The 18,637-nt window shown below is 37.8% G+C and overlaps 2 protein-coding genes across 2 annotated transcripts; both read right to left on the reverse strand.

Moving 5' to 3' along the window:
* Window positions 1-773: 773 nt before the first annotated feature.
* LOC120626543 (heat shock 70 kDa protein cognate 4) lies at window positions 774-6,046 on the reverse strand. Its single transcript, XM_039894089.1, has 3 exons — window positions 5,896-6,046; window positions 4,427-4,631; window positions 774-2,626 (listed from the first exon to the last, which is right to left on the reverse strand). The coding sequence occupies exons 2-3, from the start codon at window positions 4,629-4,631 to the stop codon at window positions 870-872; spliced, it is 1,962 nt and encodes a 653-aa protein (XP_039750023.1). The 5' UTR covers window positions 5,896-6,046; the 3' UTR covers window positions 774-869.
* A 2,494-nt stretch (window positions 6,047-8,540) lies between these two features.
* On the reverse strand, window positions 8,541-18,189 carry LOC120626230 (transmembrane protein 161B). The gene is made up of 9 exons (XM_039893645.1): window positions 17,987-18,189; window positions 17,548-17,910; window positions 17,067-17,146; window positions 15,754-15,969; window positions 14,839-14,955; window positions 13,667-13,807; window positions 12,444-12,618; window positions 10,676-10,894; window positions 8,541-9,501 (listed from the first exon to the last, which is right to left on the reverse strand). Exons 1-9 carry the CDS (start codon window positions 17,987-17,989, stop codon window positions 9,382-9,384), a joined length of 1,434 nt encoding a protein of 477 aa, XP_039749579.1. The 5' UTR covers window positions 17,990-18,189; the 3' UTR covers window positions 8,541-9,381.
* Between the last annotated feature and the right edge of the window lie 448 nt (window positions 18,190-18,637).

Genomic DNA, 18,637 nt, shown 5'->3' on the forward strand with positions numbered 1-18,637 from the left:
AGGAAACGCTGAATGTCCCAAAGGCAATAACGTCGCAGCCATGGTCTAAAGGATACTGGGGCGCAGCGATCGATTAAATGCAAAACGCAGCGATCCATCGCAGCGATAGTCTCGTCCGCACACATGCAAATCCTTTGCATCGGGACGTGGCATTACAGAAGAGCTCGTGTGAATACATGTCGCGTGTACCAGTACCTATCTTACAAAATAGCATTCTCAAAATAAAACGCAAGCGCGGGTACAAAGTAAGAAACTCGAGCAAAACTTTTACTTGCACTAGATTGCATGATCAGAGATCGCCCGCGATTAACCTACGATTGCCCCATGGCGCTAGGACACAATGGCCGCTCTGTAGAAACACTTATCTGCAATTTAGGTTTAACGTGCCCGTCGTTTGCTACATTCCCCGCAAACTAGGGAAGATAATAAATAGCCGGTGTATAGAAATATAGATTGCCACGTGTCAATCCACTCATCAGCTTTATAAGAATCAATAGACTGTTAGCCAAAGTCTAACATTACACTATCGATAGAATTGAAAGAGTATTATTGTGCCGTAACGAAATTAGTGTAGGTAGGTACCTACTCAATATTATTGCTCGTAAGCAATTTTCGATACCCTGGTATTGACACGTGACTTGTTTAGATAGAACAATAGATTTTCCGACTAGTTTTCGTGTACAACTATCAATAGTTTTGAAACACTGGGTAAGGTAGGTAATATAATAGGCATTTCAAAAGGATAAAAGTAAAAGTAAATTTAAACAAATAAGTTCCTTTCAATTACGTTCATTTATTTAAGCTGACAGAATAATCAACAGCACAAATAGGACAGTTGGGTTATGATTGAAAAATATGGAATGTTTGGTTTAATCGACCTCCTCGATGGTGGGGCCCGCGCCGCCGGCTCCGGGCGCCGCGCCGCCGGCACCGGGCGCTCCGCCGGGGAAGCCAGGCATGCCGCCGGGCATACCGCCCGGAGCGCCGCCGGCTCCCTGGTACATCTTGGTGATGATGGGGTTGCACACGCTCTCGAGCTCCTTCTGCTTGTGCTCATACTCCTCCTTGTCGGCCAGCTGGTTGGAGTCCAGCCACTTGATGGTGTCGTTGCACTTGTCGAGCATGGTCTGCTTGTCGGCATCCGACAGCTTGTCCTTGAGCTTGTCGTCCTCCATGGTCGACTTCATGTTGAAGCAGTACGACTCGAGCGCGTTCTTGGCCTGGATGGTCTCCTTCTGCTTGTCGTCCTCGTTGCGGTACTTCTCGGCGTCGTTGACCATGCGCTCGATCTCCTCCTTGGACAGACGGCCCTTGTCGTTGGTGATGGTGATCTTGTTCTCCTTGTTGGTGGACTTCTCCACGGCGGACACGTTCAGGATGCCGTTGGCGTCGATGTCGAACGTGACCTCGATCTGAGGCACGCCGCGTGGCGCGGGCGGGATGCCTGTCAGCTCGAACTTGCCGAGGAGGTTGTTGTCCTTGGTCATGGCGCGCTCGCCCTCGAATACTTGGATGAGCACACCGGGCTGGTTGTCAGAGTAGGTGGTGAAGGTCTGAGTCTGCTTGGTGGGGATGGTGGTGTTACGCTTGATGAGGGTGGTCATGACCCCGCCCGCCGTCTCGATACCGAGCGACAGGGGTGTCACGTCCAGCAGCAGAAGGTCCTGCACCTCCTCGGACTTGTCGCCGTGCAGGATGGCGGCCTGCACCGCGGCTCCGTACGCGACGGCCTCGTCAGGGTTGATGGACTTGTTCAGCTCCTTGCCATTGAAGAAGTCTTGCAGGAGCTTCTGCACCTTGGGAATACGAGTTGAACCCCCGACCAGGACTATGTCGTGAATCTGGGATTTGTCCATTTTAGCGTCGCGAATGGACTTTTCTACAGGTTCCATGGTGGATCTGAAGAGGTCGGCATTCAACTCTTCGAAACGAGCCCTGGTGATTGAAGTGTAGAAGTCGATACCTTCGAAGAGGGAATCGATTTCGATGCTCGCCTGTGTGGAGGAGGACAGAGTTCTCTTCGCTCTCTCGCAGGCAGTGCGCAGCCTCCGGAGCGCCCTCTTGTTGGTGGTAAGATCTTTCTTGTACTTCCTCTTGAACTCCTGCACGAAGTGGTTAACCATCCGGTTATCGAAGTCTTCGCCTCCCAAGTGCGTGTCACCGGCGGTGGACTTCACTTCGAAGATACCATCCTCGATGGTCAGAATGGACACATCGAAGGTTCCGCCGCCGAGATCGAAAATAAGGACATTTCGTTCTCCACCTCCCTTCTTGTCAAGACCATACGCAATCGCAGCAGCAGTGGGCTCGTTGATGATTCGGAGAACGTTCAGACCAGAGATGGTACCCGCATCTTTCGTGGCCTGTCGCTGTGAGTCGTTAAAGTACGCTGGAACCGTGACTACTGCATTCTGCACCGTTTTACCGAGGTAAGCCTCGGCTGTTTCCTTCATCTTAGTAAGCACCATTGAGCTTACTTCTTCAGGGAAGAAGGTCTTGTCCTCGCCTTTGTACTGTACTTTTATCTTTGGCTTTCCTCCATCACTGACCACTTCAAACGGCCAATGTTTCATGTCCGCTTGAACAGTTGTGTCCTCAAATTTGCGGCCAATGAGTCGTTTGGCATCTGTAACAAGGAGACACAATTGTTACTTACTGTTGTCACCCCTATTCAACCCTTCAATGTGGATATAATATTCTCAGAATACTGATCTCATTCACTATGTTCAGAGACTCTAGTCTAGTATATTGGTTATCATCATAAACTATTTTATCTTAGCGTTTTCGAGAAACAATAATACAAAGATTTAAAGGAAATGCATTTTATCTGATAATATAATTATATTGATAAAAAATTGTATGAGTAAGTCACTTCAATGCTACACACAAGCATTGTAAAAAAATCAAGTAATGACTCATAAAAACCTTGCATCACTATTTCAAGTTAAGGAAGTGTGATTATCTTTATATGGATAACCATTCATTGTATATATGTTTATAGATTATATAGAACGTATGTTTATAGAACGAAAGAAATTATCAATGCAATAAACTAGGTATTGAAAACCCTTGTTTTAAAGTTTAAGAATGTAGTTCATTTTATTTCCATTCAGTATCAACATCCTCAGACATTATTAATACTACACTACTAATGTCTCATTAATAATAAAAGAAAAGGAATTGAAGCTTTGATCCGTCACACTTGATTGCTATGTGCAAATTTTTATTACTACTAAAATATATGTGATAACTGATAGCTAGATAAAATGGATGATCTACATAGGTTATTTGTGTTGCCACAATCTGATCTTGCATAAGAATTACAATGGAAACTCATTTATATTCAACCTTAATTCCAGAGGTATGGTTCTTAAAACTTGTAACCCTATTTAAACTTTGCAGATCCCAATACCACATGTAAAGGGGGATGGGTGATAATCTTACAAAAAAACTGAGTACTATAAAAGTAGCATTTAAGTAGAACAGCCATATTTATAAAAGATTTTCAAAAAAAATTGTAAAATGAGCAAACTCCTTGAAACCCTATTCAAACAGGCCAGCTTCAGTGGCTCAAAAGCATTAAATTGTGTACTTTAAATCTCTGGTTCCTAGCATATTGATCATGAAAAGATTTATGCTATTGAACCAAACTATAGTCAATACTTATTGTGTATACAATAAGTAGGTACTGATACTTGTGATGACTTTGACAAATCTAGATAGCATAATATCAAAAACATGTAAAATATCATAGATGTTACAAAACAATGTCTTAGCCAAATGCTAATGTCGACGGCCGCAGCAGCAACTCTGCTCTCTGCAGTTCAATTCCCACAACTGGAAAATGTTAGTGTGACGAAAATGTATGATTTTCAGTGTCTGGGTTTTTACATGTAAATCTTTGTATTAAACTTAGAAGTTTTAATGTATATTATTCATAAAACTTAATCAGTCATTTTAGTACCCATAACATGAGCTAGCTAGATGACAATGTGTGTATTGTCATAGCATATTCATTTATGTATGTTTTTGTATGTTTTTTTAAACTCTTTTCTATGTTTTTTCCTTTTACCCCATTGGTTGCCTGGAAGAAATCACTATGTAGCAATGAGGCCACCAAATTGTACTCTCTGATATGTATTTATATCTCTGTAACTACTTTTTTTCTTTGGTGTAAAATAAAAGTGTATTCATTCATTCATGTATGGAAATAACATTCAAATAATATATGTGTAATAATAAAAAGGGGTAAACTTTATTCCCTGTTGCCGTAGTTAGACATGTGGACACAATTTATCCCTTATAAGGGGATATAGTTTTTATGTCCTGCCTATTTCTAACCTTGCAGCATTAGGAAATTATACTGGACAACTGGTAACAAATTGCTGCACACACTCAAAAGTTATCATGAACTTATGTTACTCACCGAAAATAGTGTTGTTGGGGTTCATGGCAACCTGGTTCTTGGCAGCATCTCCAATGAGTCGCTCGGTGTCAGTGAACGCGACGTAGGACGGCGTGGTCCTGTTGCCCTGGTCGTTGGCGATGATCTCCACCTTGCCATGTTGGAACACTCCCACGCAGGAGTAGGTGGTCCCCAGATCGATACCTACAGCAGGTGCTTTTGCCATCTGTTAAAATAGAAAAATGTTTTTTTTAAATGTGCTTAGAACTCAATGCTTCTAATGAGGAAATGTGGCATAAATTGTACAAGGCAGCTTGAACATTAGGTCTGCATTTATAATCGACCATCAAGCTAAGACGGCTTTTTAAGTAGTCTTAGGCATAGTTTGACCAATCCTTATTTTTTTATATCACTACTAGTACAAGTTAAGACCTAGGTACCGACTCTGAGCAAGTGATAATGTCCACATGGTGACAAACTAACCTATCAGGCGTAAGGCAGACATTTAACCCGTAACCCTCCCTCATCGTCGTACCGGACCGCTAGTCATCTTTTAGTCGGTAGGGCGGTAACTAGCCACGAAAGAAAAGCCACTACAAGCCCAGGCTTGCCCCTGCAGTGTTTCGAACCAGGGACATCACACTTAAAAACACAGCGCTCACATCTACGCCCGAGGTCGTCCGTAACTTGAGAACACAGTACAGTACACAGACAGACTAAGACTAGATTCTACAGGTAAAAATGCGTTCGGAACAACGTGGTTTTGAACTTTAGGTCTGTTTCTTTAGTTTCGGGTCGCGAAAGAGGAATACTTAAATTATAATAACGGTTTTCCACGAATTAGCACTATGAGGCAATAAAATGCATCTTGAAGCGCTGCTTCATTGAACGGCATAATCCAATGCCGTTCAAAATGTTTGAATTTAGTTTAAAAAAAATTTTAAACTAACTAATAGGCGCATCGCGTGGGTAAGAAATCTATTTTCAGGTAAGTATTGAAGTTGCGTAGGAATTAGAATAATCTTTGAGAAGGTATTGATAATTCTAGCGACGCATTGGGCGGCCGTCATGCGGTAAACGCATGTCAGCCATCGCTAGTGCTATCGATCGAGGGATCGTGTCGAACATTCCCGAACAAAGAGCGATTAAACTTAGAATAATAACAAAATAACCTTAATTCACGTTGGTTTTAATGTAAAGGGTGTAATCACGTGCTAAAAATCTCGATAACAAAGGGTTTCGGCTTTCTAGAATAGGGTCAATCGTGATTTATTATAATCGAAGGTTTAACACCCGGTCAAGATGTTAATGACTTGTAACTACATATTACAAAGAAATAGACAATGACTCATCATCCAGCACTTAAGAACTAGGTAGTACCGCATTGGGAACAACCGCTAACCTTTTACGGAAAAATATGCTAAAGCAATTAGATTTCGTATTAAAAGGGATAGGAAAGTATTGACTACTATGACAAATTTAATACTCACTGTTTCCTTATTGTATAACTTCAGTAGACTTATATAGTACACTCAGCAAAGGTGCGCGATTGTCGGCCTCGTATGTCGACAGTTTTCAATAAAATGGCGGATTGAATTGGCTACTGACGCATTTGAAGCAATATAAATGCAAGCGCGTAATCGCTAGACGTCACTCGAGTTTTCTGGAATATTCCGCCTCGTCAACCAATAGGAACAAATTTCTTTTGCCACGCTTAACGCTGATTGGTGGGAAAATATTGTTCCAGAAAGCACTACTCAAGTATTGACGCGGTTTGCTAAACCTCTGAGCTGTCAAAAGCGACGGCTGGCTGTACACAAGTCGATAAAGGTCCTATCGATAATATTAATCATAAGACCATAATAGCGTATTGTATCAAGTCATACGTTTTGTTGTCAAGAAAGGATGAATAAATACTAATAATATTGGCATTATTATAAATACATTAGCTAAAACTTATAGTTTTAAGCTAAAGTGAATTAAACGTTGGAAACTTATGTAAAGTATAATAATGGAAAAAGTAGGGTCAAGGCATATTTGTATGCACCTTTTACTGGTCTGCAAACTCTAGTAGCAGTATGATCACTTTAGCTGTTTATAAATTAGCTTAATTTTACCTTGAATTTACTAACAATATAAAGCACAGATATATACGAAAGATAATCTTTTAAAGCATGCGTTTTCAGCAATTTATGCAAGTATGAAAATTAGTGGTGATGAACAAAATAAATATCACACGGGTATTAAAATTAGCCATTAACTTCGGCAACTTTTTGTTTACAATAAAGTATTACAATTGTCGACAAAAGTGGTACCTCACCAATTCTCGACCTTTATGTGCACAGATAATATTTCTCAACGAGTTGTCATTGTCATTATTTATCGCACAGACAAGAAATAATCTCACGACCACTGAACTTACAACCATGCAGGCAAATTTAATTTGAAGCTGAATGAGGATTCAGCCATTATTGCATGTAGTACATTGTGTCCAAAAACAGTCAAAGCGCCCCGCGCACGTCTGTCTCTATACCCGCGTAATGTATCTTGCTCAAAAACTTTTCCCATTTTCCCCATTTTATGGTCAACGTTTAGAACATTAGAGGTAAAATAATTACTGTCAACTGCTAAATGGAGTGAAATAACTAACCGCCTCTTCGAGAAACACTATTAAAGTGGAGTAGTTCTTGATGCTAGAATATTTGTCGCGTACGCGGTTTCTGTTCTTAATTCTGTGCCACGTTTCGAGGACATAACTTGGTGTAAGTCTTACTGGTATTCTACGTCTGCACCATAAACTCACAAGCCATCTCTTTCTTAGGACATTTCAGTAATATTCTGATCTGCCGTCGCCACGTGGCTTTTTCACAGGAACATAATACCATTGATGAGAAAAGTAAAAAAAGTTCCTTTATTTATTTTTTTCGGAACAAAACAAAAATAAGAAGTAATAATTATGTTGGTTGATGGAATTAAAATATACTAAAATAAATTCAAAACTTTTAATAAATCATCAAATGTAATAAATATCCTTACACATGGTATTGAGCTTACAAAAATTTAACAAACATAACATATAAATTCACACCACATTTATAAAATCGAAACACTTAATAAAAAAAAATGGTTTTTTTATCGATCCAGGGCATAGAATAAAGAACACGTATTACAGAAGATTAACCCTCTTAAAGAAAAATCGCACAAACATATTTCAATTATGTAAAACACAGTCAATAGACATTAACGCTTTTGTTTTTATTTGAATTTAACAGTAAAGCACTGCAATTTTTTTGCAGAAACACATTTAGTACTAGATATAAGAAATCTATTTTTCCCTCGTCTGTCAAAATTACATAGAGATTCCTATTTTACCCAACCAGGCTAAAATGTATTCATATTTTAACAATGCCGTAATAAAATAAAACTGTGCCATCTTTATTAAGACAATATTAAACCACAACGTGGTTCTTATTGACTATTATATACATAAATAATAATACTAAACACAGAAGACCCTAAAAGGAAGAATTCATGAAAACTTTACTTAAATTACGTAACGAAAAAACTTCAATAATTCCAACTTGTATAACTTTGTTATCTAAAAAAAACTAAATTTACTGTTTTTTTTAATTATTTGAAGAAATTTGCTTAATGATATTTTATACCTACGTACAGTTGCAAAATTGCGCAAAAAGTGGAAAAAAACAGTAATCCATTTTGTCTCTGTGAATTAATCTAATAAAATGCCTATTATAACTAAGGTTGACAAACTAAAATTATCTAAAATAAATAAATTAACTAAACTTGTGACTACAATGTTACCAAATCTGTTGTACAGAAATGTCTAACTACACAAACTGGCAGGTGCTATGCGCTAAATAACAGTTCAAAAATCCTCCACAATGGCGCTGGTGGATGCACACGGTATGGTATGAATGTAGCAATCGTAGATGAATTGAAGTATGCCGAGTTAAAAAAATTAATGTCATTATCGACTAAAGTAGTTAATTATTGAGAATTTCAACAACTTACGTTGTACTAAATATTGTGGTAAATATAACCTTACTTCCTTGTATCTCCATACTTCCTTGTTTATTTTTCAAGCCTACTCTAACAATATTTATATTTGGCGCTTCTTTTAAAAGTTACCCTGATGCAAATGTGGCGCCATCCTAATTTAATACATTTTGACGACACTTTTTCATATACACAGATGACTCTCCTTACTTCATAATTAAACCCTCCATAATTCGTACCTAACGAGTAATTTTTAGACCTGTCAATTTATCTGTCATAAATTATTATTAGTTTCAGGATTTTCTGCAACAGCACTAGCACAAATTTTTTGACAATGATGTTGTGAGCAAATCTCTAAATTGACAGATTTTAAAATTGTGCTGGCATTTTCCACAGATACAACTAGTATTACGTTTAGACCTGTTAATGTATTTTAGCTGGATATTTGTGTACAATAGAATTGACATCAATATAAATAGAACTTGCTACTCAGGTTGTGTATAGAATGTAACAGTCAATAAGAAATGACTGAAATTTACTATATGCCCTGGGCAACAGGAAAATATAGAGTTTATCGCAAAGGAACCGATAATAGGAAACAGAGATAAGTTTTTTTAAATTTATTTTTGGAAAATAAAAAGAGCTGAGATTTTCCGGGGAAGTTCTAACCCCATGCTTATTTTTGCCGCCAAGCAGCACTATTGCAATGCTGGGTTCCGGTGCCGGTGTAATTACAGACACACGAGACTTAACGACTACGCCCAAGTTGATGGACACAGGGCGGTACGCTGTAGGCTGTTTCCCGCGAAACGTTGCCATGTTCATAGGCGATGATTTTTCCACTAACCACCATGTGAACCATATGCTTGGTCCGTTAATTTTTACCATTAAAAAAAATATGTCCATATATATTATAGGCTAGGAGTCAACCGGAAAGTTCTGATGGGCATTAGTGCCGATTAAGACATCCGGAAGTAGGTTTGGTAGGTGGTCCCGAGGGCGGTGGTCAGGAACCAGGAGAAACAGCACCACCACGTCGCGAAACCGAACACCCCGCGATGCACGTCTTCTGTGAACACCTGGAAAACAAGAACATCCTAAATATCCTAACTAATATTACAAATATGTGTTTGTTTATTTTTACAAAATGTTTACATAGCAGTGAGTGGTGATGGCGATAACTACATTCTTAAACTTAAAATTAAAGCTACGAGGGTTGCAAACACGCCCTGGTCTAAGAAGAAGCCCACAACAAACTTAGCAGGGTGTTCTTTTTGTTATCACCATCTTACATTTTAATTTAAGAAGCAACCTGGTTAGAGCAACCACCTGTTCACAGCCAAGCTTTTTTATCGTTTACGTTTACGGTGCTTGTATTCCAGTGTCTGGGTTTTTGAATATATATTATTCATAAAAAAAATCACCAGCCATCTTAGTACACACAACACAAGCTTCGTGTACCTTTTACCTTTATTTAGGCTAGACGGCGTTGTGTGTATTGTCAATATTTGTATATATATATTTTAATTTGTTTGTTTTCCTTCCTTTGCGACCTAACTAAGCAACCAATAGACTTTATTTTTGGCATAGAGTTAGTTGAAAGGATGGAAAGTAGCAAAGGCTACTTTTTATTCCAGGACTACAAACGGTTCCGACTGGATTTCCAAGAAATCGTATTAAACGCAGATGAAGAACGCAGGCTGAGCTATGGACCAGCTAGTTACTAATAAAAATACATTCGACTATAACTTCCTCATCTAAACAATGGAAATATCACCTGAGTATTTTAATATCCCACGGCTGGGCCCGTCTTCTCTTTAAAAAAAAAAGAAAAGTTTAACCCGCCACACTGGTCCAATGCTAGTTCGCGGGCTTTAGATATTAATACCATACAAGCTGTGTCAGCAACTTCACCCGCTTTTTTTTTTTTAACCCCGAGCGGACAGCGGGAGCTTTTCCCCGTTATGAAAAGCATTCTATGTCTCCAGTACACAAGCTATCTTTATGCAATAAATGTGAAGGATCCGTGTTCGAATCCGTGTATAGGTAACAAATGCATTTTTTTTTGTCAACACCCGGAACGTTACCCTTTTGCTTTTCCGGGATAAAAAGTATCCCATCTGCTATTCTGAACTATCATATATCTCCGTGCCAATTTTAAGTTAGATCTGTCTAGCTGTTCTGGCTAGTTTAGTGATTCAGTGACAGACATCCATCCAAACTTTCGCATTTATACTAATAAGGTTGTCTCACCATTTTCAAATTCTCCCATGCCATTTGGAACTGCTCCATGTCTTCCATCGTAACGGTAGGCTTCTCGTGTTCACCGGCTGGCTCTACCCCCTGCGCGAAGAGCGAGGCCCAGGAGTACCCCCCCAGCGTCTTGTACATGAGCGCGAGATAAAGGCACATGATTATGGGGCACACGTACTGCAGCGCTACTACGCACAAGTAGTAGAACACTGACGCCACCTGGAATTAAAATTTATAAAAGTTTAACTAGTTGTCAACATCAGCTGTTTTATTGATCTGGCACAACCATAATTTAAACTAGTTATCAACATCAGCTAATAAGACAGTCCAAATCATTTAATATCTTTAAATCGCGGTTAAAAGACTATTTCCTGTCTAGTATGTAATAAATAAAATATCTATGTATTTTTATGGATATGTTTAAATAGTAATATGTATTTAAGTTTATATATTGATATATACATGGATATTTATATACATATATCCAAATGTACATGTTTTAACTTTATATATGTAGTTTTAGTATGTATTGTATATGTAATGTATATAATTAGCACAATTTGGGTATTGCACTATCTTGTTTTATGTAATGTTTCTTCAACCAAAGGTTGTCTGGAGGAGATCGCTTCAAGCGCCGCCTTTGTGAATATGTGTATTATCGTATTTTTTTGTTACCCTGGCTTTGTATTTATATGTGCAATAAAGACTTCTTCTTCTTCGTCTAATAAATATTTAACAGACTAGAGAATATTATAGTTTTGACATTTACAGTGATATTATAATTTGACATGAATAATAATAGCTAAGATATTTGTAATTTTAATATCAGTCTTAAATTTGATTCTTATTTTAATAATGTCGATTGATTTAAGATAGTATTATTATAGTGAGTAGGAATTAGTGTAAGAACATTTATATTTTTTGTATGCCATCTAAGGCGGATTGATTGTCTCTATATTTTATCTACCAACGATGTAAAACTAATCTGAAAATAAACGATTTGAATTTGAAATGAAATGAAATTTTATATTTGCTCACAAAATTGCTTACAATTGTATACAAAAATATATCTACGAACAAAAAAAAAAAAAAACAGAAAGCATGTGGACAAATAGGGTTCCGCCTCAGCACGAAGCCACAGCGAACTACGGTGCTGGTTTTCAGGGGGAACCTGTGTGCTCACTGGCGTGTTTGCGACTGCTTCATCAATGCCAAAACCTTAAGTCTATACATAATAAAAATAAAGGAGAATGCCGGAACACGGTTTCGTTTGGTGCCTCATTTAAATTGGTATCAAAAATTAAGTTTTTAAAAAAAACCTCTCAAATCCCCAGCCTTAACTTCGACGGTTAAAAAATCTTTTAATGAAATAGATTCTAATATATTGTGAACAGTACCATCAATAGGTAGGTACAATTATTGCATGTGTCAAAAATAACCTTAATCGTGAATTAACTTTGCATGTAACACTGAAATCCGGCGAGCTAGAGTTTTAATGTTTTTAGTAATGTATTGTAATTATTAAACACTACAAAATTAGATAAATGCCAAAAAGGCACCTTATAAGTACTGTGTGAAACCAAATCCTATACTACATCCGGCATTCTCCTTTAAAAATAACTCTGTACAAAATTTGAATTTGAAATTCAAATTTGAAAAATTTGAATCAGAACTACACCACACCTATAGAAAAACAAACACTACCGCAGCTATAGAAAAACTTTAGGGTAGGCAGTGCTTTTATGCGTGCATAAAGTGCCCCACCCACCTTCTTCTGCAGGTCGATGTTGGTGATCCTGCCAGCCTCCTTCTTTTGCAGGTCCAACCGGCGCTGCGCCATGTCCAGGTAGGCCTGTAGCTGCTGTGGCATGAGCGCCAGGCGCAGCGCGATGGTGCCCACCACCAGCGCCACGCGCAGGGTGTCGAACGCCTGGGACGTCATGCTGGAACAAGGTGAGGATGATGAAACAACACACCCTCATCATCATCACGGCACGGCTCTCCTCCCACAATGAGGTGCTAAGGCCGTACTGACCCACTGCGGTTCGGTGGACTCCGCACACCTTCAAGAACATTACGTAGAAATATATAATAAAAATAAATAAATATACTACGACAATACACACATCGACATCTAGCCCCAAAGTAAGCGTAGCTTGTGTTACGGGTACTGAGATAGCTGATGAATATATTTTTGTATGAATATAATACACATAAATACTTATAATATCAATAAACACCCAGACACTGAAAAACATTCATGTTCATCACACAAACACTCTCCAGTTGTGGGAATCGAACCCACGGCCTTGGACTCAAAAAGCAGGGTCGCTGCCCACTGCGCCACTCGGCCGTCAAGTAGAACTCCCAAGCATGCAGGTTTCCTCGCGATGTTTTCCTTTACCGTTGAATCAATTGATGTATTGATTGCTTAAAAACGCACATAACTTAGAAAAGTTAGAAGTGAAGAAACGTGCATAGAGGTTATGCATAGTGTATGAAGATGATATAAAATGAAGAAAATCTCCAGTACGAGTGATAAATACATAAGTGTAGGATTTTTATAAGTCTTACAATGCATATGCATTGTAAGACTTTTAAAAAGTTACCTTAAGTTTTTTATAACTTGTACTGGAGATTTTCATCATTTTATATCATCTGCATACCCTGTGCATACCCTCTATGCACGCCACTGTCTGTGAGTTACCCATAATGTTCTTAAAGATGTGTGGTGTCTACCAATCCACACAGGGAGGCTTGGTGGACTACAGCCTTAAACACTTTCCATTGTGGAAGGAAAGCCGTTAAGATGATGATCTTAACCAAAGTTATACACGTTTTCCGCACGAAAGCTTCCCGCTTTATGTACATTCTAACCCTCTCATTGATAACTGTGGTATAACGTCCCAATGTTACACCACGTTTATTACGTTTATACAAACGTTATACCATGTTTATTAAGGGGTAAATGTCTAAATAATGAGTACTCACAGGGGCTTAGTCATCCCACTGAAGACTCTTACGGCGAAATAGTGTCGAGCGATGGGCTGCACCCAGAGCAACGCGAGTACGAACGGCATCGCAAAGTTAATGTTGTGCAGTAGAGTTTTGACCTTGCTCTCGCCGTAGTACCTGCAAAAGAACACGCTTAGAGTGAGAGTGAGTAGTGGTTTGGTTACCTTGGGGCCCCAAGGGGTTCTAATGTTACGTAAGCAGATTTATTACAACTAGTAGTCACCCAGTGGTCAAAATTCGACCATAATTAATTTAAAATGTTATATTTAATAAATACTTTACTTCTATAATCACAGATTTTGCCAAGGCACTCACAATCCAAAAAAATGTGTGTGTGTGTTTGCGTGTGTGTGTATGTATGTGTGTATTTGAAATACGCGGAAATGTGCGATATGTTTTTTTAATTTAATGTATTTATTATGCATAAGCGTAAGCATACAGAAAAACCTTATTATAATGTTAAGGGTTACTTAAACGATAAAAAAAGCTTGGTTGTGAATTGCTCTAACTTCATAGCTTAACATTAATTTACTGTGTGTTGGTGATACAAAATAAATTACTTGGCTAAGTTTGTTGTGGGCTCTTCTAAGACCAACATTTATGTATAAACGCTTCATAAGTGCCTGTGATAGGTCTACATGAATAAAAAAAAATTTAATTCGAATTTTTTTAATTTAACGGAGAGCTTGCAGCAGCGTCCTCTGTACTACTACTACAATCTATTGTGATCACCAACAGGTCTGCCCAACGTGGTGATTATGGGCAAACCTTCCCATTGGGAGAACTTTAGTGAAGGACTGTTGGTGATGATGAAATGAAATCCGAAAAAGTTAGAATTATATATTATTTTTATTTTTTATTTTATTCCACTACAAGTTAGCCCTTGACTGCTATCTCATCTGGTGGTAAGTGATGATGCAGTCTAAGATGGAAGCTGTTTCTACGCGACATCACACCGGAACACTAAATCGCTTAGCGGCACGTCTTTGTCGGTAGGTGGTAACTGGCCACAGTCAAAGCCTACACCCACACCAGACCAGAGAAAATTAAGAAATTATAAATTCCCGGGAATCGAACCCGGGACCTCCTAGTTAAATTCACAGGGCTCACCGTTGCGCCAGGGAGGAGGGATAGAGGTAAGTATTTACTTCACTGTATCCCAATGCATTCTCGCAACCCGAAGGCCTGGGAAGGTGAACAGTGTGCCAATGATAGCTGCCCACACAGCGAGCGACAGTTTGATGATCACCTTCGATGCTGGCCCTCTGGAAAACACAATAAGGATATGGAAATAATACATCACTGTAGTGTATGTATTTTCTATATTTTTATTTTATATGTGTAAATTTTTTTATTTTTTTTTTCATTTACATTATATCTCTCTGACATTGGCTTTTCCAGCCATAATCAGATTGTATGTTTACATTTTTTTTTGATTTTGGTGGTATTCCAGTGAATATCATCCCCTATAGAGTTAATTATGGTCCGGTATGTGAAGTTTTATCTATCGTCGAAGTCTAGTATATGCCATATTTTCTGACGTTGAGTATTTTTGTCTGTGAAACTCTGTCAACGTGTAAATTAAAACCGAAATAATACTTCAGAGGCTTTATAGGTACATTATTTACTGTTTCTGAGACTTACTGGAAACTGAAACCCTAAAGTTTTTAATTTTAAGCATTGCCATAGTTTTTACTGAAAGAGATCAAATAAAGTCTTAACATTACTTGCAAAAGTAAAATCAAGTGATTACTTTTACTTTATTAGGTACGCGTCGCATAGCATAGGTACTATGAACAAATCGGTCTGTTATCTTCAATAGGGTTGTCACAAATAAACACTTGTAACGTTTTGAATTCATTTGTATGGAAAAATACACATTCTTCTTTTGATTTAATATTTTTACAGGGGATTATGTATGAAATATAAATATGCATCCTTCAATATTATATCGTAATTCTGTTACACATTATATATAAAAAAAAAAGATTTATTAAGGCACTACTACCCCATAAGATGTCAGCGGAAGAGAGAGAGAGAATAGAATTGATAATTTAACTTACACAGATGTTAACCCCTGATTCTCCAGGAACTTTGAAGCGTTCTCATAGAAGCTGTCATATGCGGGGTCCACACCAACCTCCAGGTTCTTCTCATCAACAATCATTACCATCATAGCTATTAACAGGAACAAGCAGAAAGCAACGATGCACGTTGAACGTTCACCCATCGACTCATCACTTGTAAAGTACTGTTTAGTTAGAGAGAGTAGAATTTTACTGTTGTAATGCTAAGGATATAATTATGTTATATTATTTTTACAGCTTGATGAAGCAACTTCCGCGATTAAAAAAATTCATTGTAATCCCCTTGAATTTTCCATATGATTAAATGTTAAATATACCTTTACATTGCGATTTGCGAACACTTCTTTTATATGGGGGAGATCCTTGCCCTATAGTAGGCCAGTAATAGGTTTAAATGATGATATTTATTCTAGTGTTGGTGATATGAGAACCGTAGCTTAGTGGTAAAGCACTCTGGTACCAAATGCCAGTGAGGCACAGGTACTTATCTGTCAAGACATTGTCCGGAATTCACAACATCAAATGTCTTGAAGATAAAGCTAACAAAAGTAAATTACCTATTGAGACCTATTTTGTATAACTTAATAAGGGAATAGACTTCATACTATGAGATGTAGTTAAGAATAACAAAAAGCATAACCTGCTGAGTTTGTTGTGAGATTCTAGATCATAGGCATATTTCAAACCTTTATAGCAATTATTTTGGGAAATTAGTTTGTTTTATACCTGTGTCTGTCAACATTTTTTGGGTATAGGCTTTCTATATTCAACATTTTTCAGTATTCACATGGTAAGAAAGGTGTCGCCCTGCTGTGTTGTATGTCTCAAACAGCACAATTAATCAGTAAGGTTCTGGGTTCTTAGTAAGATATGATAAGTATGTCTGTGTCTAACTGTGGGCAATTAGTATAAGCATCATCTCAACTGATGGAAATTGTTATTAGACATAGATCTCTTTTTTGTCTAGTGGGAGACTTCGGTTGTGATTTACTGATTACCACCTTACAAATGTGTTGCAAAATCGCTTCAGTGTTCAGGTACAATGTCACATAAGATATACAGATTAGGGGTATGGAATTAACAATAGCCTTACCCTCTAACAGGTGAACCAGTTACCATCTTAGAGTGCATCATCTCTTACCATGGTGAAATAGCAGTCAAGGGCTTACTTGTACTGGAATAAAAAATTTAAAATAACTGTAGTGATCCCAACACTCTGACACTTCTAAGTGACCATCTAGTGAAGCTCCTGTGCCCCTCTATATTGTAAATTTAGTGAAAAAGGATACAATGAAAACAATACAACCAGTAAGCACCAAACCATACTTAAATTGAACTCATCTTTTAATGGGAAGTATGCAGTGTATATCTGTAAAAGAAAAGTTATTATAATAAGTTGTTGAGTTCACTGGGGATTGAACCAGCCTGAGACTGATTGGCCATGGGTCAGATGCCTTGCAGCAATTGAATCAAAGATGTTTTAAACTTGATATTTATTAGGTTGGACTTTGTTTAATTTCATGCCTAAGCAACAATGAGAACCTAGTAAAATGAGAGTCTTAGATGGCAACTCATTCACTTATTTTGTCACTCAAGGGGCTTGATTATAACTTTTGGTTACATAGTAATCTTGCCCAGACAATCTATTTCTGGTTCACCTTTGCGTTCACTTAGTAACAGTTTTAATGGATCCACAGCCTTATTGTTGAACTTAAAGGTAGGTGTTGATTTAGGCAAGTTATGCTACATATTTAAAATATTAATACATACCTCAGACAAAATGTAAACAATAGCAGTGTACAGGGAAAAATCCACAATCCATAAGTATTCTGTATAGAACCTCAAATGAACCACATCTAAGTGGGTAACAGGGGCTGTCTCTAGCTGTATTTCAAGGCTTCGAGGCACGTGGAACGTCTCCGCTTTGCCATTTGACTCTATCTTTGAATTTTTCTTCCCTTTCGGCTTATCCTTTGGGACACCCGCCAAAGATTTTAATTCACTGTTTGTTGGATACAAATATCGATATAGTCCTTGGGAGCATAACAGCCACCGTGCAAACGAGTGATTGCCGAGTTTTTGTATCACTGATACCATTATTAATGAAATAACCAGTTGGGCACCAAGTAACGCCTAAAAAGAAGACACTTTGTTCATGTAGGTTCCATATTATTCACATAGATATATGCCAATGTATAAATAAACGTACCATTTTTGTGAAATGCGGTTACACGATTAAGTTTATCTCATCTTGGTCTAAAATTAATCCTTTATATTTTTAATTTTTTCCGGGATTTATAACCTTAATATTGACAAGCCCTTTAAAACCTCATATAAAATAGTTTCGAATGTCAAATTATAGACGAAAAAGCAAGATACATTTAACGAGGTGACAAAAAGAGACAGTTAAATAAAGACCAATGCTTTTTTATTTTAGTGGGTTGCATTTGGAGCCCACAGATTAATAAGGATGTGAGAATTTGGACTTTTTGGCAGTTGTAGACTAGTACGGCTACTTCAACTGTCTACGGAGTCTACGCCCTGACACAACTCTTCTTCTTCTTTTTTTTATTTATGGCTTTTCGTAGTGCCAAAAGACACAACAGCGTAGACAGAGAAGTAAACTTTACTTTACTTCTCTGTCTACGTCTACCTCTACCCTCCATATCTACGTCTAACAGCATTAGCATATGCTGTCAGATTGACATATAGTGTCAAATATTGACAGATCACAAACAGAGTATCACAATTTAGTGTTTCTTATAACAAAAAAATATAATCTTTTTCATTATTCTAGGATTTTTTTAAATTCTCGGCAAATGTAAGACCTAGTAAGTAAAATGTATTGGTATCGTACTGT

This window comes from Pararge aegeria, chromosome 9, assembly GCF_905163445.1.
Source record: "Pararge aegeria chromosome 9, ilParAegt1.1, whole genome shotgun sequence".
In the NCBI taxonomy this organism is placed as follows: domain Eukaryota; kingdom Metazoa; phylum Arthropoda; class Insecta; order Lepidoptera; family Nymphalidae; genus Pararge; species Pararge aegeria.

Coding starts and splice junctions, on each gene's coding strand:
- LOC120626230 (XM_039893645.1), bottom strand. Junction 15,970..17,066: donor CTGGTTGTATTGTTTTCATT/GTATCCTTTTTC, acceptor GCATTACAACAG/TAAAATTCTACTCTCTCTAA. Junction 14,956..15,753: donor AATCAGGGGTTAACATCTGT/GTAAGTTAAATT, acceptor TGTGTTTTCCAG/AGGGCCAGCATCGAAGGTGA.
- LOC120626543 (XM_039894089.1), bottom strand. CDS start 4,631: ATGGCAAAAGCACCTGCTGTAGGTATCGATCTGGGGACCACCTACTCC. Junction 2,627..4,426: donor CCCCAACAACACTATTTTCG/GTGAGTAACATA, acceptor TCCTTGTTACAG/ATGCCAAACGACTCATTGGC.